The 27,148-nt window shown below is 42.0% G+C and overlaps 1 protein-coding gene across 2 annotated transcripts in view; it reads right to left on the bottom strand.

The window, feature by feature from the left end:
- DNAJC6 (DnaJ heat shock protein family (Hsp40) member C6) overlaps positions 1-26,082 on the bottom strand; it is a 150,984-nt gene extending 124,902 nt beyond the window's left edge. Inside the window, exon 1 of one of the 2 annotated variants that reach the window (XM_023258786.2) lies at positions 25,943-26,082. In XM_023258786.2, the coding sequence (XP_023114554.1) occupies positions 25,943-26,057 (115 nt within the window). In that variant the 5' untranslated portion in view covers positions 26,058-26,082. Of the gene's footprint in view, positions 1-15,665; positions 15,870-25,942 lie in introns of those variants that run through there. The other variant, XM_011284948.4, reaches the window with a different exon arrangement.
- Positions 26,083-27,148: the final 1,066 nt, after the last annotated feature.

Here is a 27,148-nt window from a genome sequence, read left to right as displayed (position 1 = left end):
GGATGATTTAATGATCCACTATCAATTCCAAGGGCTATGTGTCTGTGTGTGTGTGTGTGTGTGTGTGTGTGTGTGTGTGTGTGTGTGTAAATAAAACATCCTCACCACATCTTCAGTAGGCCAAATCTTGCAAGAGTAGGAAGGAAAGAGGAGATACCAACCACTGTTCCTTCCCCTCCTTTATCCCAATTAAGGCAATTTCCCTCCCTTGCAGCCCCTTCTTTTGAAATCCTCTCCTTTTAACACTGGTTTCCATATTTTCCCATTTATTCCAAGCAGCAAGAGTCACAGCTGGGTTCAATCTCTGCACCCCCACCCCCAGTTTGGAAGAAGTATTCTAAATTTAAACCACACGCACCAAACTAAAAATGGCTTAAAAGGGAAACAAAGTACCTTGTGCTGGGATCCTGTTAGATTTCACAGACACAAATTACCTTTTTCTAAGCATATGTAGTCAAGTGATTCTTAGGTAATAACCATCTTCAAGGTCACACGAAATAAAAGTGTCTGTTTTTTAATGACCAGGGAAGAGGTTGAAGAGGGCAGGAAAAGGGTGGGGAGTTAAGTGTTGACTCATGTGAGGTACATTTGGGGTTCTGAGAATGTCATCCAGCTCCAGTGCAGGCTGAATCTTTCCTTGTCCTCTTTCTGAATCAACCCCGTAGAAAAGCAAGGCAGAACCAGGAGTAAGAAACCTAGCTGACAGTCCCTGCACACCCCCAAGCAGCTTCCCCTTTCCAAGCTTTGGTTCCCTCCTTCCTAATCATTTTAGGGATTTGGAGGACAACCTTGATCAGTGATTCTTAAGCTCTTCTGTCCTTGACACTTCCTTTTTTGTATTTAACATGAAAACTTTAGTTCTTTCAAAAATTTTTATTCAAGTACAGCAGACATACTGAAAAGTGATCCAATCACGTTCAGCTTTATGAATTTTCACAAACTGAATGAACCTAAAAAAACAGTAGCCAAAATAAGGAATAGAACATTACCAGTACTGGAGTAGGGAAACACATCTGAAAAGACTGAAAAATGTGTGCTAGCTTGTTTGATTTTAACAGGAAATTTGAGGAAACATGAAAAACATTTCCACAAATGGGTAATCCACCAATCACTCAGTCACCCTTCAGTTTTATGCCACATTTGAGGAGAGCTATTTATTGCCCTGACCTATTTCCTAGAACTATAAAAATGTGTATTTGAGAAGGAAGGAGTCTAGTGCACAAGTGCTCAAAAAATAGGAGCGAGTGAATGAACTGAACTTGAATTCGAGAAACTGAGGACACGGGCAGCAAGATGAAGCTCATGGGTGTGGCCAGCACTGTGCATGACCCTGCATCTGGACAAGGACTTTGAAAAAAAACACCTACTCAGCTACAGTAAAATATTTGAATCAGTTTTTCTAAAACTTACGGTAATGTAAGCATTCAAATTATTTTGTGAATTTTAGAATCACAGAGAACTTGGGAGGTAAGAGTTAACAATTCCAAATCATAAAATCACAAAAATATTAAACATTTGGATGGAGGAACAGACTCGGGAAAATGAAAAAGTCTTTTAGTTACACATATTCTCTGGAACAAGGCACACAAATGTATATACATTTCAGAGAAAATATGGAGAAAGAAGATACTGACATGCTTTTAAAAAACAAGAAACTGTAACTATCAATTGCACCCACCCTTTATTATTTACAGAAGATGTTTAGAATATCATTGATATCTTGGGGGTTTTTGCTCCATTGTTTTTAGTTTTTAATAGAGCCCACATTAAAATTAAACAGAACATCACCTCACGCCAGTCAGAGTGGCCAAAATGAACAAATCAGGAGACTATAGATGCTGGAGAGGCTGTGGAGAAATGGGAACCCTCTTGCATTGTTGGTGGGAATGCAAACTGGTACAGCCACTCTGGAAAACATTGTGGAGGTTCCTCAAAAAATTAAAAATAGACCTACCTTATGACCCAGCAATAGCACTGCTAGGAATTTACCCAAGGGATACGGGAGTGCTGATGCATAGGGGCATTTGTACCCCAATGTTTATAGCAGCACTCTCAACAATAGCCAAATTATGGAAAGAGCCTAAATGTCCATCAACCGATGAATGGATAAAGAAATTGTGGTTTATATACACAATGGAGTACTACGTGGCAATGAGAAAGAATGAAATATGGCCCTTTGTAGCAACGTGGATGGAACTGGAGAGTGTGATGCTAAGTGAAATAAGCCATACAGAGAAAGACAAATACCATATGTTTTCACTCTTATGTGGATCCTGAGAAACTTAACAGAAACCCATGGGGGAGGGGAAGGAAAAAAAAAAAAAGAGGTTAGAGTGGGAGAGAGAGCCAAAGCATAAGAGACTCTTAAAAACTGAGAACAAACTGAGGGTTGATGGGGGATGGGAGGGAGGCGAGGGTGGGTGATGGGTATTGAGGAGGGCACCTTTTGGGATGAGCACTGGGTGTTGTATGGAAACCAATTTGACAATAAATTTCATATACTGAAAAAAAATTAAAAAATTTAAAAAATTAAAAATTAAAAAAAATAAAATAAAGCAGAACAGGGGCGCCTGGGTGGCTCAGTTGGTTAAGCATCCAACTTCAGCTCAGGTCATGATCTCACAGTTAATGGGTTTGAGCCCCGCGTCAGGCTCTGTGCTAACTGTTCGGAGCCTGGAGTCTGCTTCAGATTCTGTGTGTGTGTCTCCCTCTCTGACCCTCCCTGGTTCATGCTCTCTCTCTGTCTCAAAAATAAATAAACATTTTTTAAAAATAATAAATAAAAAAAAAATAAATGAAACAGAACAAACGGTCTGGTTCAACTTTCAGCTATAACAGAGTGGAATATAGCAGACCAATAGTTCTGTTGAGGGCAATCAGAAAGCCAGATAAAATCCAAAAACATCTGTTTGAAGCAAAGGTAGAGCTACTGATCAGTCAAGATTTGAGGATCCAGATCCTGGGGAGACATGAGGCACACTGAGGTAAGCCCAGCTTTCTGAAAGCCCATTTTTCTCTGTAGGGTATTTGCCAGTTCTTGGCATGGGGCAAGAAGTTGAGAAGCCAGGCAGAGGGCAGCTGCTAAAAGGCAGAGAAGCCTGCAGAACTTTTGACATTCTTATGGGGCTGCAGCAACAAAAAAGCGGAGTTCGGGACTGAAAAGGCGTATCCTCGAGAGGCTCAAAGAAGTGAACCTGACATGAGCTTTCTCCTTGAAGTATTGTTAACCGAGGTGCACAGGATAAGAGACTCAGAAGCCAAGGAAATCAAAGGCAGAACGAGCACTTTGGGTCGTGGAGAGTATTCGGTGGACTCACAGTATCAGGAAGACAAAAAATTGAGTTTAGGAGCTGCTGAGGGAAACATCTCAGGCTCTCAATCAGTACTCCCGGGGGCCTAGGAAACCCAGAAGTAGATCAAATCTTAAAAGTCTGCAAAACACACTTAGACTGAGTGCTTGATTAGATTGAGGTGATCTTTCTACTGTGGGCAAAGAATAGGGTAAATGCTCTCATAAAGGAGATGACATCATCCAGAACATCTTCATACAAAATATTAGACATTTAACAAAAAATTGCAGGGGCGCCTGGGTGTCTTACTTGGCTAAGCGTCTGACCTCAGCTCTGGTCATGATCTCACAGTTCACAGGTTCCTCACAGTTTGTGGGTTCGTGCCCCACGTCGAACTCTGTGCTGACAGCTCAGAGCCTGGAGCCTGCTTCGGATTCTGTGTCTCCTTTTTTTGTCCCTTCTCTACTCTCACTCTGTCTCTCTCCCTCTCTCTCACTCAAAATGAATAACATTTTTTTTTTAAATTGCCAGGCATAGGGGCGCCTGGGTGGCGCAGTCAGTTAAGCGTCCGACTTCAGCCAGGTCACGATCTCGCGGTCCGTGAGTTCGAGCCCCGCATCGGGCTCTGGGCTGATGGCTCAGAGCCAGGAGCCTGTTTCCGATTCTGTGTCTCCCTCTCTCTCTGCCCCTCCCCCGTTCATGCTCTGTCTCTCTCTGTCCCAAAAGTAAACAAACGTTGAAAAAAAAATTAAAAAAAAAATAAAATAAAATTGCCAGGCATATGAAGAAAGAAAACCAAGAAAAAAACCCAGAAAATATAAACAGACTCACAAGTGACCCAAATATAGGAGTTAATAAGCATGGTCTTTACAGGGCACCTGTGTGGCTCAGTTGGTTAAGTGTCCACCTCTTGATTTTGGCTCAGGTCATGATCTCACAGTCATGGGATAGAGCCCCAAAATAGAACAGAGAAATGAAGAATAGGAGTATAGGTAATAGAATCGGACACGTATGGAAGAGAGTAAAAAGTTCTAACATAAAAGTAATTAGAGTCCCAAAATGGGAGAAGAGAACAAAGCAGAAACAATATTTGAAAAGATAATGGCAGAGAATCATGAGAATTACAAAAAACATCAAGCACATAGATTCAAGAAGGGCTGAAGGCCCCAAGCAGGATAAACAGAAGGAAAATCATACCTAGGACAACTGCTGAAAACCAAATATATGAAGAAAAGTCTTTAAAAATTGCCAAGGAAAAATGATGCAACATCAACAGCAACAATAAAACTAATATCCAGGGCTCCCTGGGTGGCTCAGTTGGTTAAGCGTCCAAATCCTGATTTCAGCTCAGGTCATGATCTTGCAGTTTCATGAGTTCGAGACCCGCATGGGGCTCTGCTCAATGACCATGTAGAACCTGCTTGGGATTCTCCCTCTCCCTCTCTCTCTGCCCTTCCCCCACTTGTGAGTGTGCTCTCTCTCTCTCTCTCTCTCTCTCTCTCTCTCTCAAAATAAATAAACTTAAAAAAAAAAGCTAATTTTCCAAGAAAGAAAGCCAGCAACAATGGAATGGCATCTTTAAAAAATTTTTCTTTAACGTTTTTTTTCATTTTTGAGAGAGACAGAGTTTGAATGGGGGAAGGGCAGAAAGACAGGCAGACAGAATCTGAAGCAGGCTCCAAGCTCCAAGCTGTCAGCCCGATATGGGGCTCGAACTCACAAACTGCGAGATCATGACCTGAAGTTGGATACTTAATGGACTGTGCCACCCAGGCGCCCTGGAATGGAATCTTTAAAGTGCTGGGGATGAAGGGGAGAATCTTTTTCCCCAGAATCCTATACATCCATTGAAATTATCTTCAAAAGTAAAGGCAAAACTAATCATTTCCAGACCAAAAAACTAAGAATATTCTTTTATACCAGATATGCATTACAAGGAATACTAAAAGAAATGTTTTTTGTTTGTTTGTTTGTTTGTTATGCAGAGGAAAAAGATACCAGAGGGAAAATACTGCACTAATGAAAAGCAATGGCTAGGGTAAATATGTGAGTAAATCTCAATGGAGAGTGACTAAAAAACAATATGTCCCATGGAGGATTGAATATATATATGTATATATGTACATATATAAAAATATATATAATAAATATACATACATAAATATATATAATTAAAATTAATTATAATAAAGACACAAGAGGGGAGGGGGTATTGAGAAGGGAAGACAGGGTAAATAGAGTTAAAGTATCCTCAGAGCCCACCTCTGTCTGGAATGTGATTAAGTAAAAGTAGGATTGGACTAATCACATATACACAAAAAGTAAAATAGAAATAAACAGGTAACATGCTAGCAGAGGGGAAAAAGAGAAAGTTAAAATAAGGCTTGATCAATCCAAAAGAAAGCAAAAGGAAAAAAAATGGTACGTAAAACAGATGGGACACAAATAGAAACAAATAGGAACACGGTAGCCATATAAACCTTAATATATCAATAATTACATTAGATGCTTTAAATAATTGAACTAAACTGTCAGACTGGAGTTTTAAAAATTCATTTATACGCTGCTTACAAAAGATGCAGATTAAACATAAATGCAAATAAATTGAAGTGTAAAGATGAAAAAAGATCTACAAGGTCGCCTGGGTGGCTCAGTTGGTTCAGCATTTGACTCTTGATTTCGGCTCAGGTCATGATACAGGGACATGGGATCAAGCCCCACATTGGGCTCCATGCTGAGCATGGAGTCTGCTTAAGATTTTCTCTCTCTCTACCTCTCTCTCTCTCCCTCCCCTGTGTATGCATGTGCGCACATGTGCACATGCTCTTTCTCTCAAAAGAAAGAAAAAAAGAAAACAAAAAACATATACCATATTGTATATATAGCCCAAAAAAACTGGATGGCTCCATTAATATTAGAAAGATAGACTTTAACATAGGAAGCATTACTAGATATGAGAGACATTTCACAATAAATACACAACAATTCTAAATGTATATGGTACATACTTAAAATCGCAGCCTCAAAGTTAAATAAAGCAAAAGTTAGCAAATATAAAAAGACAAACAGGCAAATCCAAAGTCATAATGGGATAGTTTAATCTCTCTCAACAAACAGAATGAGAAAAAAAAAAGGATACATAAGATCTGTGCTATAAGATTTTAAAAATTGAGACAATTGACATATACAGAACATGGAACCAAATAACCTCAATGTGCACATTTTTTTAAAGTAGACATGTAACATACATATATAAAGTTGACAATATACAGGGCCCAAAGCAAGTTGCAACAGATTTCAAAGAACTAACATCATCCAAAGTATGTTCTCTGACCACAGGTAAAGTAAGATAGAAACAAATAGCAAAGAAAAAAAAAACAAAAACAAAAAACAAAAAAAACTAGAAACTCCACAAGTGCTTGGTAATGAAGAAGTACATTTCTAGGTGGGTGGGGGATGCATGAAATAGGTGATGGGGATTAAGGAAGGCACTTCTGATGAGCACTGGGTGATGTATAGAATTGTTGAATCACTATATTGTACACCTGAAACCAATATAGCACTGTATGTTAACTAACTGGAATTAAGATAAATAAATGAGGGATGCCTTGGTGGCGCAGTCGGTTAAGCGTCCGACTTCAGCCAGGTCACGATCTCGCGGTCCGTGAGTTCGAGCCCCGCGTCGGGCTCGGGGCTGATGGCTCAGAGCCTGGAGCCTGTTTCCGATTCTGTGTCTCCCTCTCTCTCAGCCCCTCCCCCGTTCATGCTCTGTCTCTCTCTCTCTGTCCTAAATAAATAAATAAACGTTGAAAAAAAAATTTTTAAAAAAAAGATAAATAAATGATTTTTTTAAAAAAGAAGTACATTTCTACATGACCCTGTGTGTCAAAAAAAAAAAAAAAACCACAATGGAAATTAGAAAATATTTTAAACTTAAACAATATAAATTTAAATAATACAAAAATTATAAAATATTTTAAACTAAATGACAATAAAAACATGATATAACAAAACTAACAGCATGCAGCTAAAGCTATTTAGAGAAAAACCAAAACACTTAAATGAAAATATTTTTTAGAAGAAAACTGATAATCAGAGATGTAAACCTCTATCTTAAGAAACTGGAAAAAATTTCAGAAAATTGGAATCAAAGAGTGTAAAAGTAAATAATAATGATACAAGTAAGAAATGAGATAGAAAACAAACTTATAATATAAAAGAACAACCAAATTAAAAATACTAGCTTTTTGCCAAGATAAATAAAATTCACAAAACCTTGGCCCTATGCATCAAAAAAATGAGAATTACAAGTATAAAGAACAGAGAGATGGGAATGCAAGCTGGTGAAGCCACTCTGGAAAACAGTACAGATGTTCCTCAAAAAACTAAAAATAGAACTACCCTACGACCCAGCAATTGCACTACTAGGCATTTATCCAAGGGATACAGGTGTGCTGTTTCAAAGGGACACATGCACCCCCATGTTTATAGCAGCACTACCAACAATAGCCTAAGTATGGAAAGAGCCCAAATGTCCATCAATGATGAATGGATAAAGAAGATGTGGTATATATATATATACACACACACACACACACACATACATACACAATGGAGTATTACTCGGCAATCAAAAAGAATGAGATCTTGCCATTTGCAACTACGTGGATGGAACTGGAGGGTATTACGCTAAATGAAATAAGTCAGAGAAAGACAAAAATCATATGACTTCACTCATATGAGGACTTTAAGAGACAAAACAGATGAACATAAGGGAAGGGAAACAAAAAGAATATAAAAACAGGGAGGGGGACAAAACAGAAGAGACTCATAAATATGGAGAACAAACTGAGGGTTACAGGAGGGGTTGTGAGAGGGGGGATGGGATAAATGGGTAAGGGACACTAAGGAATCTACTCCTGAAATCACTGTTCCACTATATGCTAACTAATTTGGATGTAAATTTAAAAAAATAAAAAGTAAAAATAAAAAAGAACAGAGAGAAATACTGACATCAACAAAAAAATAGGAATAAACCACATAACCTACAAATATTAAGATCTTAAGAGGATATAAAGAAAGCCTTTTACCAATAAATTTGAAAATTCAGATAAAATGGACAAATTCCTAGAAAAACACAACTTACACAAAAAAGAAATAGAAAATCTGAATAAATATGTATCTATTAAAACAAATGAATCCATATTTTAAAACCTTCCTACAACAAAATTTCCAGGCCCATATGGTTTCACCAGTAAATTCTTCCAGACATGTAAATAATAATACCATCTTACAAAACCGTTCCAGATAACAGAATAAAGAGGAAACATCTCCTAACTTGTTTTATAAGGTCAGCAAAATCTTGATGTCCAAACCTGGCAAGAGGCCACAACAACAGAAAACTGCAGATTAATCTCTCTTGTGAACAAAAATATTCCTCAATAAAATATTAGCAAGTCAAATCCAGCAATATGAACAAAGGATAACATATCACAACTAAGCTGAGCAAAGTTAATTTAATACTCAAAAAAGAAATCAACGTAGGGGCACCTGGGTGGCTCAGTCCATTGAGCGTTAACTCTTGATTTTGGCTCAGGTCATGATCTCGAGGTTTGTGAGATAGAGCCCCAAGTCAGGCTCTGTGCTGATATCCTAGAGCCTGCTTGGGATTCTCTCTCTCCCTCTTTCTCTCTGCCCCTACCCCATTGATGCTCGCTCTCTCTCTCTCTCTCTCTCTCTCTTCCTCTCTCTTTCTCTCTCTCTCTCTCAAAATAAATAAACAAAAAACAGGTAATTCATACTAACAAATTAAAATAGTACAATCATATGATATCACAACACAAAAAACTTTCGATAAAATTCATGATAAAAATTTAGCATACTAAGAATAGAAGATAACTTTCCCAATCTGAATTTTAAAAATGCCCAAGTGGGACACCTGGGTGGCTCAGTCAGTTAAGCATCTGCCTTTGGCTCAAGTCACGATCTCACAGTTGGTGAGTTCGAGCCCCGCATTGGGCTCTGTGCTGACAGCTCAGAGCCTGGAGCCTGCTTTGGAATCTGTGTCTCCTCTCTCTCTGCCACCATCCCCCCTCAAAAATAAACAAACAAAAAAAAAGTTCCTAGGTAAATCCTGCATCAAATATTGTATTTAAGTAATGGTCAAATATTGATAGCTTTTCCTCTGAGATGAGGAACAAAATAAGGATAATCACCATCACCACTTCTATTCAACATAGTGAGAGAGACCCTAGCTAGTGCAATAATGCAAGTGATGAAAAGTCTAAGGATTGGAAAGGAAGATATAAAATTGTCATTATTCACAGAAATATAACTGCCTGTAAAAATCTAAAAACTATTAAAATTAATACGTGAATTAGGCAAGGCCACTGAAATAAGGTCAACAAATAAAAATCAGCTATATTTCTTAACAACAAGCAATAGAGAATAAAATTTTAAAATACCAGTTACAGTAGCATAAATAAAAGCAATTACCAGTGACATCATTTCTAAGAAGACTTATGACATCTATATCCCAGTATTTCTGCCATACTGGGAAGAATGCCAAGAGGGAAGTTTATGCTCAGCTCAATCCCATTGTGGTAGATTGTTCTAATTTTTTTTAATTTTTTTTTCAACGTTTATTTATTTTTGGGACAGAGAGAGACAGAGCATGAACGGGGGAGGGGCTGAGAGAGAGGGAGACACAGAATCGGAAACAGGCTCCAGGCTCTGAGCCATCAGCCCCGAGCCCGACGCGGGGCTCGAACTCACGGACCGCGAGATCGTGACCTGGCTGAAGTCGGACGCTTAACCGACTGCGCCACCCAGGCGCCCCTGTTCTAATTTTTTTAAGGAACCAGAAATATAGAATTGAATATATAATCTTCAAAAGTTGTAATGTTGGCTCAAATTCTTTAAAATCATTGAGGTCAAAATAAAGTCATTTTATATAGTCTGAATAACACAAATATATGTAGATATAAAAATATTTTGTATTTCCCTGTGTAGTATCTCAAAATGAAACTGAAATTAAACAAAATTAAACAAAAATATATATAATACACAAAATTAAAAGTATATATAATACGCCAACTATAATGTAAGAGAAGTAAAAGAAACGTTATTTATAATAAAACAGGGGCGCCTGGGTGGCTCAGTCGGTTAAGCGTCCAACTCTTAGTTTCAGCTCTGGTCATGTGAGCCCCACATCGGACTCCGTGCTGACAGTGCGGAGCCTGCTTGGGAGTCTCTCTCTGTCTCTCTCTGTCTGTCCCTTGCTCTCTGCCCCTCTGCCCCTCCCCCACTTGTGCACTCTCTCAAAAATAAATAAACTCAAAAAAAAACCCCAAATGGGGGCACCTGGGTGGCTCGGTCGGTTAAGCGTCCGACTTCGGCTCAGGTCATGATCTCACGGTCTGTGAGTTCGAGCCCCGCGTGGGGCTCTGTGCTGACAGCTCAGAGCCTGGAGCCTATTTCAGATTCTGTGTCTCCCTCTCTCTCTGCCCCTCCCCTGTTTATGCTCTGTCTCTCTCTGTCTCAAAAATAAATAAACGTTAAAAAAAAATTAAAAAAAAACCCAAATGGGTTTCAATATGCAAATACTCAAGCAGTACTATATTAGAATATATAATAACGTAGTCACACACATGTACTTCTATGTAGACTGAACGAGACAGGTGCGTTCTACTGGTTTCTCAAATACAAGCAGCATTGCTTTGGGTAAGTAGTTTTTCTGAACAAAATTAAGCATAATCTCTCCTCAATTTACACAGCATTTGTAATCCTGGAAATTTCAGTGTATATATATTTCAGAGTAAAACCAGTGCATGTTCTAGGCTTAGAAAAAAGTATAGAGGGGTTTCACTTACCTGTTCAGCAAAACATTCGAAAGTCGCACAGGACACAAGATAATTGGTCACTGAATGCAACAGTCCGGAGCATTGCAGGACATCTACATTTCTGGTTTCTTCCCAATGAATGCTTCTAGAGCCCCTATTTACTTCCAGTGTGTCCCCCAGAAAGCAGTACTGTGCCCATTTGAAAACCACTGGTAGAGACCAGCCTTAAAACCCAGTTTTATCACATGCTAGCCCTGAAAACTAAGAAATCAGTCAACCATTTACAGATCATCCCAGCCAACATATCATTTCTCCAACCTACCCAAGTCACAAGCAGCAATGACAAAAATCCCTGAAGGAATTTGAGTTTCCTCTAAAAGTATCAACAGAGTCATAGTGGTTAAGAAAAGCCACAACATTTTTTGATTTCCTTACACTTACTGTATTTGGATTATGGACTGAGGGGATGTACACCACAGTCTTCTTAATATTTAGCACCCAGAAGTCTAGGTCTGTCCATATTCAAACACTCAATCAGATTTTATAATAACTTTCACTGAAAAACCAGATTCTTTCAAGAACTGCCCGCATAGACAATGCTCTACACCTGGTTTTACCACATTAAAATGTTATATATAACTTCATTTGCTCCAAAAATGTCATGCTTGTTATTCTGAGATAAAATATGGAAGAATAACAAAGTTTAAAAGAACTTTTTGCCCTAAACTCTTGGAGAAAAAAATTTTTTCCCAATCAAATTTTCAAACTCTCCCCTCCTATTCCTTCATATCACTACTTTTAAAACCTTGTTGCATAAAATACTAGAGAACTTACTAAAAATAAAAGGGAAATTTCAAGCTGACTTGGAACGCCTATTTTCCAAATAAACACAATCCAGAAAATTAGTCAAAAGCCATCATTTTTCACGGCTCTCCTATGCTTTTTTATAGTAAGTTAACTCTAATAATAGATGATGTTGAAAATTTTATTAGTAAGTATGCAATTTCACCATGTGACTTATGCTCAAGCCCTTGACTACCACGTGTATGATTTGGGAGGTAAAATTATCTGGGTTTGAATCCTAAGTCTGCTACTTACTATGTGTCCCTCTACAAAATTCTTAATCCATTTCTTTACATGTACAATACCCCCTGCCTTACAGCGTTGTGACAATAAAGCACCTCACAGAGAGCTTTTCACATACTAGTTGTTCATCAAATAGCAGCTATGGTTATTATTATTAATTAACTGTCAAGTTTGCCAATATCTACTTATTAATGCATTCAACTATTTTCTTCTTAGGTGCCTCGTACATAATATTTTCTTTTGGCTTACAAACCGTTTTGAGATATGCAGGGCAAATGTTATACAATACCTTTTGTATTTAAAAGCCTCACTGAACCGTCTTAAGACAAGATGTCTCAAAAGGAGAAGAAAGAAAGGCATTTGTTAAATCCCAACTCCGCATTTACTGAACATTAGTCATGTGAGGATAGCTTATAAAAATTCAGTTTCTGCCTACCAATACCTGGATAATTTATTTTCCCCTGACAATCTCTTCAGATTTTATCTGATTCTTTGTTTTCAGTCTTCCGAAACAATTCACAACATTGTAATAGTTTTCCTGTGGTATTTTCAGCATAAACACTAATTTTTAGATATTTACGTTTCATATTCAGGTCACCAACTGGTACTCTGGAACCTAGAAATAGCTCTCATGGTCTGGTTACCATGGTCACACCTTTTCCTCACGACCCGGCACAGATGCCACGCACATGCACACGCACACACACGCACGCACACGCGCGCATGCGCATGGCCACCTCACACTGTATACTCAGCTGGTCTCTGTCAACACACACCTATTTCCCGGCCCTAGAAAGAGTCTATGATCATTAATAAATTGGCTTGGAAAGGTCTTGGGAGACCTTAAAAAAATAATCATTCTGAACCTGTTGGGGATCTTAGAACTTTCTGAAAATCTAAGGAAAACTCTTGACGTTCTCCTCAAACATAAACAAAATGAACATGCATATAGAAGACTGCATTTCACAGACTCCCGGAAAACCACGTTAATACGCTGCGCTGTATTTCAGCGTTTCTCAAACTCTCCGCTGGGATTCACAGTAAGAAACAGACCTGATATCAAGGCAGCCCATACCTACATACATAAACAAGCACAGAATCTAAAACAAGTTTCAGAAAACAGTGTTTACCCTCACTGGGTGCAGTGGTGTCTGATACCTTCTGTGCTACGTCATCTTTCTAAAATGCTGCTGGAGACTCACTAGATTCTTTTCTTACCACCCACAATCGTAAGAGCAGTGATCCAGTCTAACATTTCTTCATTTTAGAAATAAGGAAACTAAGATCCAAAGAAACGAAGGGTCTTGTCCTTGGTCACATTTAATAAGTTAGGTGGTACAAGCCCGAACCTAACTATCCTCAAAGCTCTTTCCAAAACAAAGGGAAACAAAAATTCTAAATACCACCTCCCCTCAAAAAGCAGCGAGAGACGTGAACCTTAAAACACATTGACACGCTGAGAAACTGAGTGTTAAAATTCCAAACCATGCTGAATATTAGCCTCATCCTGAGCGTCCAATTGAGGCAGTCTTAACTTTTCTAAAACATGAGCATGGCCTAGCATGACATGGCATATAAGCAATTTTTTTTTTCTTTCCAAAAACCCTTTATCTGGCCACTGACTGAAATCAACACAGGGGAAGCCAACACTCTCAAGTTCATTTGAAATACTTTAATTACATAGGCACAGGTTTTATTTGTTCACCAGAGGCTGGCTTAGGAAACGGCAGTGGAGAGGCCCTCTTTCCACTGGCCAGGCCCATGCTTACATAGCTCTTTTCCCTCACCTATGGCTGCTTAATTAAAATTTGAACATCAAAACCACACAGATCAATACATGGATGTGAATGATCCAGAGCCTATAAGATGTTGATAACTACCAACATCAGCTACCCCTGGCTCTTTTAAAGCTTCACTACAGAAAGTAGCATTGCTTGGAGACTTCATTACAGTTTAGTGGATTAAAATACCAGTCTCCTCACTGGCCTCAGGCTGTTTATGGCTTTTTTTTTCCCCCCTTTTCATTTTTTGGTGTGTAATAAACATCACTGGCCACCACACGGTAAGAATCTTGTAACAAGCCAGAGAGCAGCTGGGAACTGGTCTGGGGAAGCCCAAGCCGGGCGGCCCTGCGTACAGGAAGGAAAAGGCTGGGGGCATGTGTCGTCTCCCCCGTCACCCAAACAACTTCGCGTGGGAGAGATACCCAGTGGAAGCAAGTAACCTCCCCAGGGCGCGGCATGCCAGACTCCACCTGCGCACCCCAGCCCGGGTGCCCAAGGGCAAAATGCTGGGGCCTCCTTAACGCAGAGCGCACAGGGAAAACAGGGTAGGGTGCTAACTGCTGCGCAGTGGCTCCGGTGCGAGCAAACCGACAGCCCGCGGGGGGGCAAAGGGAGGCCGGCAAACCCTAAAATTAGCGCTCGGGAAGCAGGGGTTGGGTACGGTGGCGCGGAGATGGCGTCCTCTGCTGCGGCGGCTTCCCAGGAGCTTTCCTGGAAGGGAGGCGGGGGAAGGGGGGTGTGCTTCCCCAGGAGCCTGGCCCCTCTGCGCCTTCCACCGGCACCCGGACAAGGAGCAGGAGCAACGCAGCATGAAGGAAGGGCTCCCTCCGGGAACAGGGTCTGGGAACACGTGGAGCCTCCGGAGACCTTGGGGTCTATCGCTCCTCCCCCAACTGCGGCAGAAAATTTAAGGAGCCTCGGAATTTAAAACCTCAGAATCCTCCAGAATCCCTGTTGTTGAACTAAAAAACTGGTTGGCTCATTTTAGTGAGCCCTGCCCTTCCCTGAGTTTTCATTTAAATCCTTTTCTCTCTCCCTCCATGGCTCAGACAGAATTAGAGTGAAGGGCTGGAGGGTAGGGGGTAAGGTACCAGGGACGTCTCTAGGCTGGAGGCTGGAGGGGTGGGGGTAGTTTGCATCCGAATATCTCTGCAAGATAAACAGTTCTGAAGGTCAATGATGGCTCTCCGTTGGGTCCTCCCTAAAGGATTGACGTTAAGGAATTATCTGTCAACGTTTTTCTTGTGAACCCAAACTGCAGAGGTCTGAAGTATTTCAGATATTCCAATTGCAATAATGCATCGAAAGCCTACATATTAATTAACTATTGTGAACTCTCCCAAAATAAAATTGTCAAAATCCTGGGAGCTATTATAAGAAAATCTGTGAAATGGAAGTATCTGTAACCCAGCCAGGATTAAATGAAGAATGCAAAAATATTGTTCTATTTGGTAGCACAAATATGGAAAACTGAATGACACAATATTTGGAAACTAAAAGCCAGTCATTAAAAAAAAAAAGTCATGTTTATTATATAACTAGAATTTTAAACTAACATATACACAGTAATTTATAGTCAGCCATTAATACAAACTAAATATATCTGTGGAGTGACATCTCATCCCTAGCATCTTTTAGCCTCCCCTCTGCAGTTGACCCCTTACCTTTATTTTCAGAATCTTTCATTCTCTCTTTCCTCCCTCTGCTGCAAATGAGCAGGAAAGTCGGGCTGGTTCTCCAAACCTGACTTTTGATTTGTCATTCACAGAAAGTCAGCGATCTCAGGGGCGAAGTCCCTCAACGGAAGAGCACCCGAGCTCTGATAATTGCATGCAAGTCAGTGTGCGGGGTGATAATTTTGCTTATGCTGGAGCTGAAAGGATGGGGATGAAGGCCGACGTAAACACAAATTCCAAAACATGGCATGGAACTGGATCTGGAGTCTAGGCTTGCCTTTCCTTCTCTAAGGTTAGGGAACCAACTGCTTAGTGCCTCCTCGGCTCTCTAGAGACTTGGTTCCGGTTGAAAGGTGAATGTCTGTGCCATGTGCCATGTGCCCAGCGTATTCTCAAACAGAGACCTTAATTTTGGAGGGAATTAAGAGACCTGTGCTTTCTCTTTCATATTCGTTCATTCAACAAATATTTCTTTCACCTCTCTGTGGACCAGGCCTTATGCTAGGTAGTGAGGATACAACAGTGAAGGGGACCAGTCCCTGTCCTCAAGCTGCCCACAGGCTGTTACAGTACAGAGACCTACAGTGTAGTATGGTGACCTGTGTCTGCTGCATGGACACGTATTATTGAACCCAGTTTATCCAGGTGTAAGTTGATTCTTAAAGCTGAGCCAGAAATGGGGATGAGACCATAAAAGCCCTCTCTTAGAGACCAAGGAAGATTCAAGCAAATCTTTCAATCATCCAATTCAATCATTACATAGCTAGGATTCATTCCTTCATTTCTTCGTTCAGCAAATGTTTATTTGTGCCAGGTAGAATTCCATCTGTTAGGGATTCAAGAGTACAAAAAACAGACCAAATCCTGCTCATAGCTGTGACATTTTGGTGGGGGTATTCAAACAGACACCAGACAAACAAATATAAACATATAATAAATAAAAATAAATGCCATGAGGAAAAATGAAGCATGGTAATGAAGTAACACACATGCCATTTTAGACAGGGTGGCTAGAGGAGGTATTTATTTTATGAAACATGGGTCAGTGTCATCATAGTCCCTTTGGAACATCTTCATTCAGACATTGTCCTTTTTTTTTTCTTTAATGTTTATTTCTTTTTGAGAGAGAGAGAGAGGGACAGAGTGTGAGCAGGGGAGGGGCAGAGAGAGAGGTAGACACAAAATCTGAAGCAGGCTCAGACCTGCTTCAGTGGGACCGTGAGATAATGACCTGAGCTGACCTCCTCTGCCGTAGTTGCTCTGTAGGTGATGGGTAGTGGTTATTCCCCACTATAGATCAGTCAGCTGATCTCCAAAAACATTAACTGACCCAATTCAGGACCTCACTAAGTTGTGAGTAGAGCAATAACAAGAAATACACCTACCTGTTGCTCTCATCCCCAGAAATTGCTGGGTGAAACACAATATTGACATGGAAAATTTGCTGGAGCAGGAGTCAAGATAAGAGAGTTGAAGACCTGTCTCCACACTATTAACTGAGTGGTGTAGGGTAGGTGACAACCTGTCTGGCACCAGTTTCCTCATCTGTAAAGTAGGGCTAATCATATGTGTCCTGTGTGTGTGCAAGGCTTTTCAGAAGATCAAAAGGGAGAAGAACAGATGTGGTACTTGGTACACTAAGTCCTATATAAAAGCAAGGTATAATTAGCAACATACTTGGGCTAAGAGAACTAACTGCTAGTGTTCATCTGGTCATTGTAGCCCAAGAGTCAAATATAGCTGCAGAGTAAAAACCTGTCCTGGCCACTAGGGGTCCTGGAGTTGATTTCTAGCTACCACACTGTAAAGACTCCTTGAAAGTTTGGGGAAATTTTTAGTATTTGGTTTTTGCTCCCATCTTTCCTTGGCAGTGAATAATACCTTTATGCTCCTCTTTGACAAGTTAAGACCAGAGAGGAAAATCTGCCTTCACTGGAACTCCTTGCTGGCCACCAAATGAACCATGTTGGTGCACTGACCACGTCAAAGAAACGGGCAACTCCATTGCCAAGGACCAAGTCCAGGACAGCCAAAATGTGCCCAGTTAGGAGCACTTTAGGGCCAGAGAGGGGAGACAAGAAGTAGGTGGTGAGAGGCCACCATTTGTGCACTCTTTCATTCAATAAATAGTCATTGTGCCAGGCACTGCCCTGAACACTGGGAATGAATGACACAGCTGCTGAGCAAAGCATTCTGTCCTCAAGAAGCTTGTGGCTTCAGGGCAAGAGGTTTCTACAAGGTATGCTGATTTAGTGATTAAGCAGAGGAATGCCAACGCCTGCCTGCCTGGGTTTCAATAGAAGGGCAGGGGCCATAATGCAGGAGAGATGGTTCAAACATGGGCTCTGTCATTTACTGGCCCCTAAAGTAAGCCAGGACACTTACCTACACCTGTCTCTGTCTACATTTCCTGATCTGTAAGATGCAGATAATAATGGAACCTATCTCCTAGGGTTGGGTGAGGCTGAAAAGAGTTTATATATATATATATATATATATATATATATATATATATATACACACACACACACACACACACACACACACATACACACACACATATATATATAAAGTACATGGCACAGAGCCTGACACATAAAGTGAGGGCTCCATAAATGCCATTAGACTAATATTACTACCTTGTGACCTGGGTCAAATTTACCCCTCTGCGCCTGATGCAGAAAATAATAACTAGCTTGTAGGGCTACTGTGAGAGTTACACATCAGAAAGAATATAAAGGCCTTGGCATAAAGGCCTTTGTTCCCTCCAGGGGGTGAGCTTTAATCAAGTAGGCTTCCCAGGAAAAAACACAAGGAAGTGAGAAAAGGGCTGCCATTTATATTAAAAAGGAAGCAATGTTTTCCAAGAGTGTGGTCATTTCTAGGGTACCTAACATTTTACCCAATATTGAATTTTGAAAAGTTTCAGGGACACCTGGGTGCCTCAGTCAGGCGTCTGACTTGGGCTCAGGTCATGATCTCACGGTTTGTGGGTTCAAGCCCTGCATCCAGCTCTGTGCTGACAGCTGGGAGCCTGGAGCCTGCTTCAGATTCTGTGTCTGCCTCTCTCTCTGCCCCTCTCTCACTCACACTCTGTCTCTCTCTGTCTCAAAAATAAATAAACATTAAAAAAAATTTTTTTAAGTTTCAAACATACAAAAAAGTTGGAAGCACTGCATGATGCATTTTGTTCTATTTGCTTTATCACGTATCTGTTCATCTCTCTATCCATCCTTAATTGAATTAAAAGAAAATTAAGTGGAAAGAGGTTCAAAGTCCTTTTCAAAGGCTCTTTTTGAGCCTTTATTTTCCCCTCCTGCTACAATATTTATAGAAGCCTTAGACCTCTGATTCTGGGGCCAGTCCAAGCAGGGTCAGGCGAATTCTCAGAAGCCTTGTCCTACCCCACAGTAAACCCCAAGGTCCCACCCAGACAAGAATGGGCTCAAGCCTTGGAGCTTTCCAAAATAAAGCAATGTCTCTGACAGACCCCACACTTTAAATAAGCTGGTACCAAGGAGCACTGTAAACAACCATTAATGGAAACGATCCCCTATCTCAATAACTGGATTTAGCGAAAGCTCAGACAGGCTCCACTGGCCACCAAGTCCTTTCACAGCTCTGCACAGGCCTTGTCTTGGTTGATGCCACTTCTGAGTCACCAGACCAGTGACTCATGCCCAGTAAGGGAGGCCATCTTGAGAGCAAGACCAAATGGAATTTTCAAGAACAATGAGTGAAACCCTGAACTGAACAAGAATAAGGCTTTTTATTGTCCCTTTCAAACAAAAGCGAAAGAGAAAATGTGGCTGTTAATATTGTGGGTTCAACTTCCTAGCTGTAAATTTTACTCTGACAAAAAACTGAGCAAAAAAGATCTTTTACGTTCTCTTGGAAATTTGAGAGCAAAAGAGACTTGAAGCTTATGTTCCAAATTAGGCAGACCTAATTAATGACCTTTCAATGACTTGCCCCGACCCTCTTCTAGCTTAGTCATCCATTCCCAAAACATGCTGAGGTGGTGATGGCAGGCACTGCCACATTCAATCTTCCTCCATCCAGCCAAGCCCCTGTATGGTTTGCTCAGAGCATCTGTCTGGCCATAAAGGAGGTGAAACAGAGAGAGAAAAATTGCTGACTGGGGGTGGAGGAAGGTTTGTGATGAGGGTCACCACAAAGGAGGGCAGCATGACTATAAGAAAAGCTAGGCAGGCTGGCATGAAGCCAAGCTACAAGACAACGAAGAAGGAATTGCTACTTGGAACACCAGCTCTGTCCCAGGCACTCTTCTTAACATCATCTTCATACATTTATTGGGAATTTATTTGCCAAGCATTGTGTTTAAAGCAAAGACTTTCACAGAACACTGCCTGGCTTTGCATCCCAGTGCATAACTTTGGAAACGTTACTTAACCTCTCTGTGCTTCAATTTTCTCATCTGTAAAACAGAGGTGGTAAAACAAGGTTACCATCAAAATTAAATAACATAAAAATATGCACAGGTTTTGAACAGTGGCTGGCACACAGCAAGCAGTGCAGTTGTGTTAACACTTGCCGTTCCATCTTTTTTAGAGGAGAAAAAAGTGAGGCAGAAATGAAGAGTGACTTGCCAAAGGATACATAACTAAAAAGAAGTGCAGCTAGGATACTTTTTTCTCAAAACAACATTGTGAGGGAGGTGATACCATCTTCCTTTTATGGATGAGAGTTTGCAAGCCCAAGAGAGGCCCAGTAACTTGCTCATGCTGGAAGTTACTCATGGCAAATGGGAGAGTTAACATTTAGAACCCACATTTGCTGACTTTAAAGCCTTTGCAGATCCCACTGGGCCAGAGTTTCTCAAACTTTAGCATACATCAAAATTACTGCAAGCCTTGTTAAAACAGATCTCTAGGGGCGCCTGGGTGGCTTAGTTGGTTAAGCGTCCCACTTCAGCTCAGGTCATGATCTCACAGCTCGTGAGTTCAAGCCCCGGGTCAGGCTCTGTGCTCACAGCTCAGAGCCTGGAGCCTGCTTCAGATTTTGTGTTTCCGTCTCTCTCCAATCCACCTCCCGCTTGCATTCTGTCTCTCAAAAATGAATAAACTTTAAAAAAAAACAACTTTAAAACATATTGCTAGACCCTACTTCTGGTTTCTCATTTGGTAGCTCTGAGGTGGGAGCCAACAATTTGCATTTTTAACAAGTTCCAGGAGATGTTGATGCTGCTACTCTGGAGACCACGCTTGGATAACCACTGTTCACCAATCATGCACCTGTATGCAGAACAGATGCTAGGGGGAGAAAGAGAGCCTAAAGATCACAGGTCAGTGAGTCTTTTCCACTCTGTCACAGTGTTGATTACTTCACAGAGCCTAGCAAATATCCTCATATTTACATAGACCTTCCATATTTATGATCCCATTTGATCTTTCCAATATCCCTAGGTAGTAATCATTATCTCCACTCAATGTGACTTTTTTAGGGACACAGGGCTAGAAAATGGCAGTGAGGAATTTAACTGAAGATCACCTGTCCTCCTCTCCAAGTAACTTGTCCTGGAAAGCACATATGCTGACAGAGACTGGCTATAGTTCCAATCTCTGTCTTTCCTGGGGAAGACTGCAGCTCAGGAAAGGGCTCTTTGCCCCCACCAAAGCTTGGGGGGAGGTAATTTCTGGTGGGAGAAACTCAGAGCCAGTTTTCTTCCATTATTTCAAGGTCTACTTCTTAAAAAATACTTTCACTAACTATTCACTTCCTTCTCTGTAACCTAAAAGTTTTGATATTTGCCTAAAATGTAGTTCTTTTGAAGGAAACATTTGGAGGGTTAATTTCCATTGGAAACAGCTTCTTCATATTCCCATTAGGAAAAGCTTGAATGCTTAGGTATATTTTTAAAAGTTGTTTGGACATATAACCCAACAAATGATTAATATCCAGAGTATTTACTTATTTTTTTAATGTTTATTCATTTATTTTGAGAGAGAGTGTGGGGAGTGGGGAGGAGAGAAAGAGGGAGAATCCCAAGCAGGTTCTGTACTATCATCACAGAGCCTGACCTGGGGCTCAAACTCACAAACCATAAGATTGTGATCTGAGCTGAAACCAAGAGTCAGATGCCTAACCGACTGAGCCACCCAGGTGCACCAGTATCCAGAGTATTTAAAGAACTGTAAGTGAATAAGAAAAAGACAAACCATCAAATTAAAAAAAAAAAAAAAATGGGAGGGGCGCCTGGGTGTCTCAGTCCGTTAGGCATCCGACTTCGGCTCAGGTCATGATCTCAAAGTCCACGAGTTTGAGCCCTGCGTTGGGCTCTGTGCTGACAGCTCAAAGCCTGGAGCCTGCTTCAGATTCTGTGTCTCCCTCTCTTTGCCCCTTCCCTGCTCGTGCTTGGTGTGTGTCTCTCTCTCAAAAATAAATAAACATTAAAAAAAACTTTTTAATAAAAAAAATGGGAAAAGAGATGAATAGGCCTTATTCACACATAGCCAATATTCATGTGAAAAGATCTTCACTTCATTATTTGTCAAGGAAATTTAATATAAAACAACAGTGCAGTACCATTTCACATTCATGAAATGGGCAAGCATTAAAAAGTCTGACAGGATGTAAGGAATCAAGAATCGTACACACTCCTGGTAGGAACGAGATTAGCACATGTATGGAGATCAGCTATCTTTCCAAATTAAAAAAGCATATACCTCTAACCCAGTAATTGTCCTTCTAGGTATTTATCCTACTTACAGTCACAAATGATCATATGGTAAATTTCAGGTGCATTCTCTTTGGATATACCTCCATATCCGAAAGGATCTTTTCATTAAAAACACAATTTATTGAATATCTGCTGCATGCAGGACACAGTGTTAGGCTGAAAAGATGCCAAGAGTCCCCCAAAGCTAAACTACTTCTCACTTGCAACCCTGGTGGAATAAAAAAGGGTGGTGTGGAAGACCTCCTGGTTAGTACAGAAGGAACAGCTGCCCCTAACGAGCTTCCGGCTATGTTTTATTCCCACAGGTTACTGAGCTCTCCAGCCTCATGACTAACCATCGTTGGGATGTGATTGTATGGTAGACTATCTGAACTAATATTAATAAAAATAATAACTACCACCTTGTGAGCTGTGTCCCAGGCACTTTATATACATTAACTCATTTGATCATCACCATAACTTATGACATAGGAATTACCATCTCTCTTTTGTTTATGTTTATATCATCTCTATTTTATTTACATATGTGATACATGACTGAGTTTTGGAAAGATTTAGCACCTTGCCCAAGATCATACGGCTTATTACTGTGCCATTTACTGATGGCAGATTCAAATCAGAGTCTGGCACCAAAGTATGTGATTCTAGATGCCCAAATTGGTGGCTATCAATTATGAAATGATGCCCCATCATTATGAGAAATTCAGACCACCTTTAAAAAAGATATCAAATAAAATTGGGACATGGATTTCTTTCATTGTAAGATATTTATTGATTTTACTTCTCTGCATTTTCGTGGAGGGAGATGTGGCAGAAAGAATGTATGGGCAGTCAGGCCTGACTCTGCCACTCACCAGCCATATGCCCTCCCGCAAGTCACTGTCTCTTGGTTCACCTTCTCATCTATAAAATGGGGGAAATAAACACCATCTGCCCTCCCTCCTTCCAGGGTGCTGTCAAAATGAAACAAGATCTTATAGATGACCTATTCTATAAGCTGTAAAGTATATAATGTAAGACATTACAATGGTTGTAGAGGAGAGGGGGAAATAGAGAAATATAGTGATCGACCAAGATCTTAATTAAGAAAAAAGAGGTATGGCATGGCAATGAGCCCCAAGAAGCCATGGGTGAACTCTAGGACAGAAACAGAGAAGAGAGAACAGGACAGCTATGTACACAGTATAGACCTTGCTTTAAAAGCCATAGAACTAGAGGGGCAGCTGGGTGGCTCAGTCGGTTGAGCACCGACTTGGGCTCAGGTCATGATCTCACAGTTGGGTTAGTGAGCTTGAGCCCTGCAGGGATTCTCTGCTGTCAGTGTGGAGCGCACCTGGGATCCTCTGTCCCGCTCTCTCTCTGCCCCTCCCCTGCTGGTGCGCTCTATCTCAGAAAAACAAACATTAAAAAAAAAAAAAAAACTATAGAACTAGAAAACTTATTCTAATCCATTTTACTACAGTGGCAATGTCCACTTAGTCCTCTTTCGTAAACGTTCACACAACACCTGGAATTACACTCTGCATATAATTATCACTCAAGGAATACTTGTTGCAATGACCCTTCACTTTGACTCCTCAGGCAAACTAAAGAAAAGGGGTGGTCAGCCTTCAGGCCTATGAAGTTTCAACAACAGTTCAATGGCAGTGTGGAAGGAATTTAATTGTGCATTGACTAAAAGTAATAACCCATTCTTTGAAAGCCAGCAAGATGACCATACCAAGCCAGTGTTGCTCTAACGACCGACAACAGAAAAGCTTGTTTTCTAATGCAATAAATAAATATTTAAAAGACAATTCTTGCTCTTCAACCAATTTAGTTTCAGAATGTTTACTGTGTGCCAGCACTTTACAATGATTAACACATTCAGCTCATCAATTCATTTAATCTTCAAAACAATCCTGCAGTGGAGATGGGTGGAGTGACCACTGTATCTATGACAGGGCCCTGGTGCAATGTAGTTTCTGCCCTGGGTCAGGTCGGCCATTTTAGAAATCAAGACATGTCAGTCTCTCAGAAAAAGAATCCTCAGATGATGGAAACAGAAAGAACAAGACAGAACCTACCCCACCCCCACCTCCCCCCCCACACACTCACACACACACACACACACACACACACACACACACACACACTCACACACATACTAGCAAACAGGTATCCATAAGGTACCAAGCCCGGACTTAGCCTGGTAGGGGATATAAAGACGAAGAGGATGAGAGCCTGCCCACGTGGAATCTAAAATACCAGATGAACAGTGACAGATGCCGTAGAGGTGAGGACATACTAAAAGAAGAGGTTACAGGTGGCAGAAACCTGAGGAAGGCCTTCACAGAGAAAATGGCATTTGTGCACCCCTGATGGACAGGCAGGCTGAGAGAATAAGGAATGGTTGGCCATTACAAATACGCACAAGGCAGCGAGCTAGCAGATCAGGTCATGTCCCGGCTTAGAACACTTCAGTAGCTTCCCAGCTCACTTTAGAAAGAAAAACCAAGCTCCTCCTCATGTCCTACCCAGACCCTGATCCAGGTCCTGCCTCCCTCACCTTCCCCTTGCTAGGCTCAGACACACTGGGAATGTTCCCACTTGTATTTCTCTCTGGCAGGAACACTCTCCCCAGGCTCCATGCTGGAGTAACTCCTACTCAGTCTTCAGGTCTCCGCTTAAATCATGTTGCCTCAGAGAGGTCTTCCCTGTCCATCATCCATCGGCCGTGTAAGCCAGGGCGCCTCTGCCTTTTTCCCTCTCCCAGCAGACTGTGGGATTCCTTCCCAGCACACACAGCAATTGGTAATGGGGATGTTAAGCCGTTTTATGCGTGTCATGTCTGTTTCCCCCTCTAGAAGTAGTGCCAAGAGCTGGGCCTTGACTACCTTGTTCATTCCAGGCCCTGGCACACGGCAAGAGCGCAATAAAAACTGTGGCCACAATGAATGGAGTGCATCGGTGATTGAATAAATGTGAGTTAAGGCCCTCGTGGGGACAGGGTGGAATGCGTTTGGGAAGTAGTTTCTTAGGAGTAGAGCTCAGGCGGTAACAGGGAATCACCGCAGACAGGTTGGAAAGGGGGTGGGTCTAGATGGAGAAGACCTTGAAGGTAGCCTTGGGTCCGGATTCATTCCCCCAAAAGGCTACTGCATTGCAGGCACCCGGCCAGGTGTCGGGCGAGACACAAACCTGAGTAAACCGTGTCCCCAAGGCACCCTGAATTCCTTCTGTCCAGGGTCAAACGCACACACAGGGGCTTCTGCGGGAAACAAGCTGCAACAACCCGGCCCAACAACAGATGCCTAAGGGGCCAAGGGGTGGAGGGAGAGAGGGGACAGCGCCAGACCGGCCCCCGCACTTCGGCGAGCAGCCCCGGGAAAGCTGGGGGCGGGAGGTGGTCTTGTCACAGGGGCCGAGGGTCATCCTGGCCGCGCCACCCCGGTCCTCAGGTCCCAGGGGCGGAGAGGTGGGCGCGAGCCGCCGCCTACGGCTGCGGGAGCCACCGCGGCCCCCCTGCAGTCGAGGCCGCGCCGGCCGCGCGCGGTAACAGGTCCCCCGGCAGGACCACACTCACCCTGCGCCGCCTTGGGAGCCGAGCGCGTCCTCCACAGCCGCCGGGTCGCCTTCCACGGCCGCAGCGAAGAAAACAGCCTCCGGCTCTTCTTGCCGCCCTTCTCAGTTGCTCCCATCTGTGCGCCCGCGCCCCTCCCCCGCTGCCGCCGCCGCCGCCCAAGGGTGGCCTAGCGCTGCCCCCGCCGCCGCGCTTCTGCAGGTGCCGGGCGGTCGCCGGGGTGGACGCGGCCGCCGGGGGAGGAGCTTGCGGCCGGGGTGGGGATGGGGGGGTGGGGATGGGGGGTGGGGGGCGGCGCCTTGCGCCCAGCCTGCGGGGAGCGGCGGCCCGACGCGCGGACGCTGCTTCGAGACGCCCCCCAGGGAAGCCCGGAGTGCCCGGCGGCTTTGCAGGTGAACGCTTTAGTTCCCCCGTCCTTCATTCAAGAGACGTCGATGGAGTGCGAGGCATCATTGCTTAACACCGGAACCCCCGGGGAGGTGCGCTGATTTTATCCCCAAATTGCAAATGATCAAATTGAAGCTCGCGGAGGTTATAAGTCGTCCGCCCAGAGGTAAATGGTGACGTTTCCCAAGTTCTGGGCTCTAGCTGTATTTTTTCATACCTTCCTGTTGCCTCAGAATGATCCCACATTGTATTTAAAAAATATATATTTTTTAAATCTAACAGATATTCCTACTTTCCTCTTACAACAGCTCATGATTTTTTGAGAACCCATTCTATGTCACTTTTGGCACTTTTACATACATGCTATTAAACCTCACAGCATCCTGTGGGGTGGGAAGCATTTTCCCATTTTACAATTGAGGAACCCAAAATGGCAGAGCAGAGACCCCCTGCCCCACACTACTTTGTCTCTGTCTCTATTTTACTTGTAATTGGAAGTGTCTGGGAGGAAGCTCCAAATCAAGATCCCTTAACGCTTGCCTGGCTGCAGTAAGAATAACTAATATTTATGGGGTGGTTTTTATGTGCCAGATTTTACATACATTACCTTATTTAACTCTCCCAAAGATACTCAAGGGGAGAGAAATTATTAATATCCACACTTTACAGATAAAACAAACAGCATCAGAGAGGACAGGTTACACTTATAAAGCCTTAATAAAAGTTGTATGCCTGTTGAATCATGAAACTGCCATTTTTCAAGGCCCAAATAGCATACACACCTTCACCAGGTGATCAAAATTAAAATCACCAAAGGAGGCA

This window comes from Felis catus, chromosome C1 (genome assembly GCF_018350175.1).
Source record: "Felis catus isolate Fca126 chromosome C1, F.catus_Fca126_mat1.0, whole genome shotgun sequence".
Taxonomy (NCBI): Eukaryota; Metazoa; Chordata; class Mammalia; order Carnivora; family Felidae; genus Felis; species Felis catus.
This window is presented reverse-complemented; position numbering and strand designations above follow the sequence as displayed.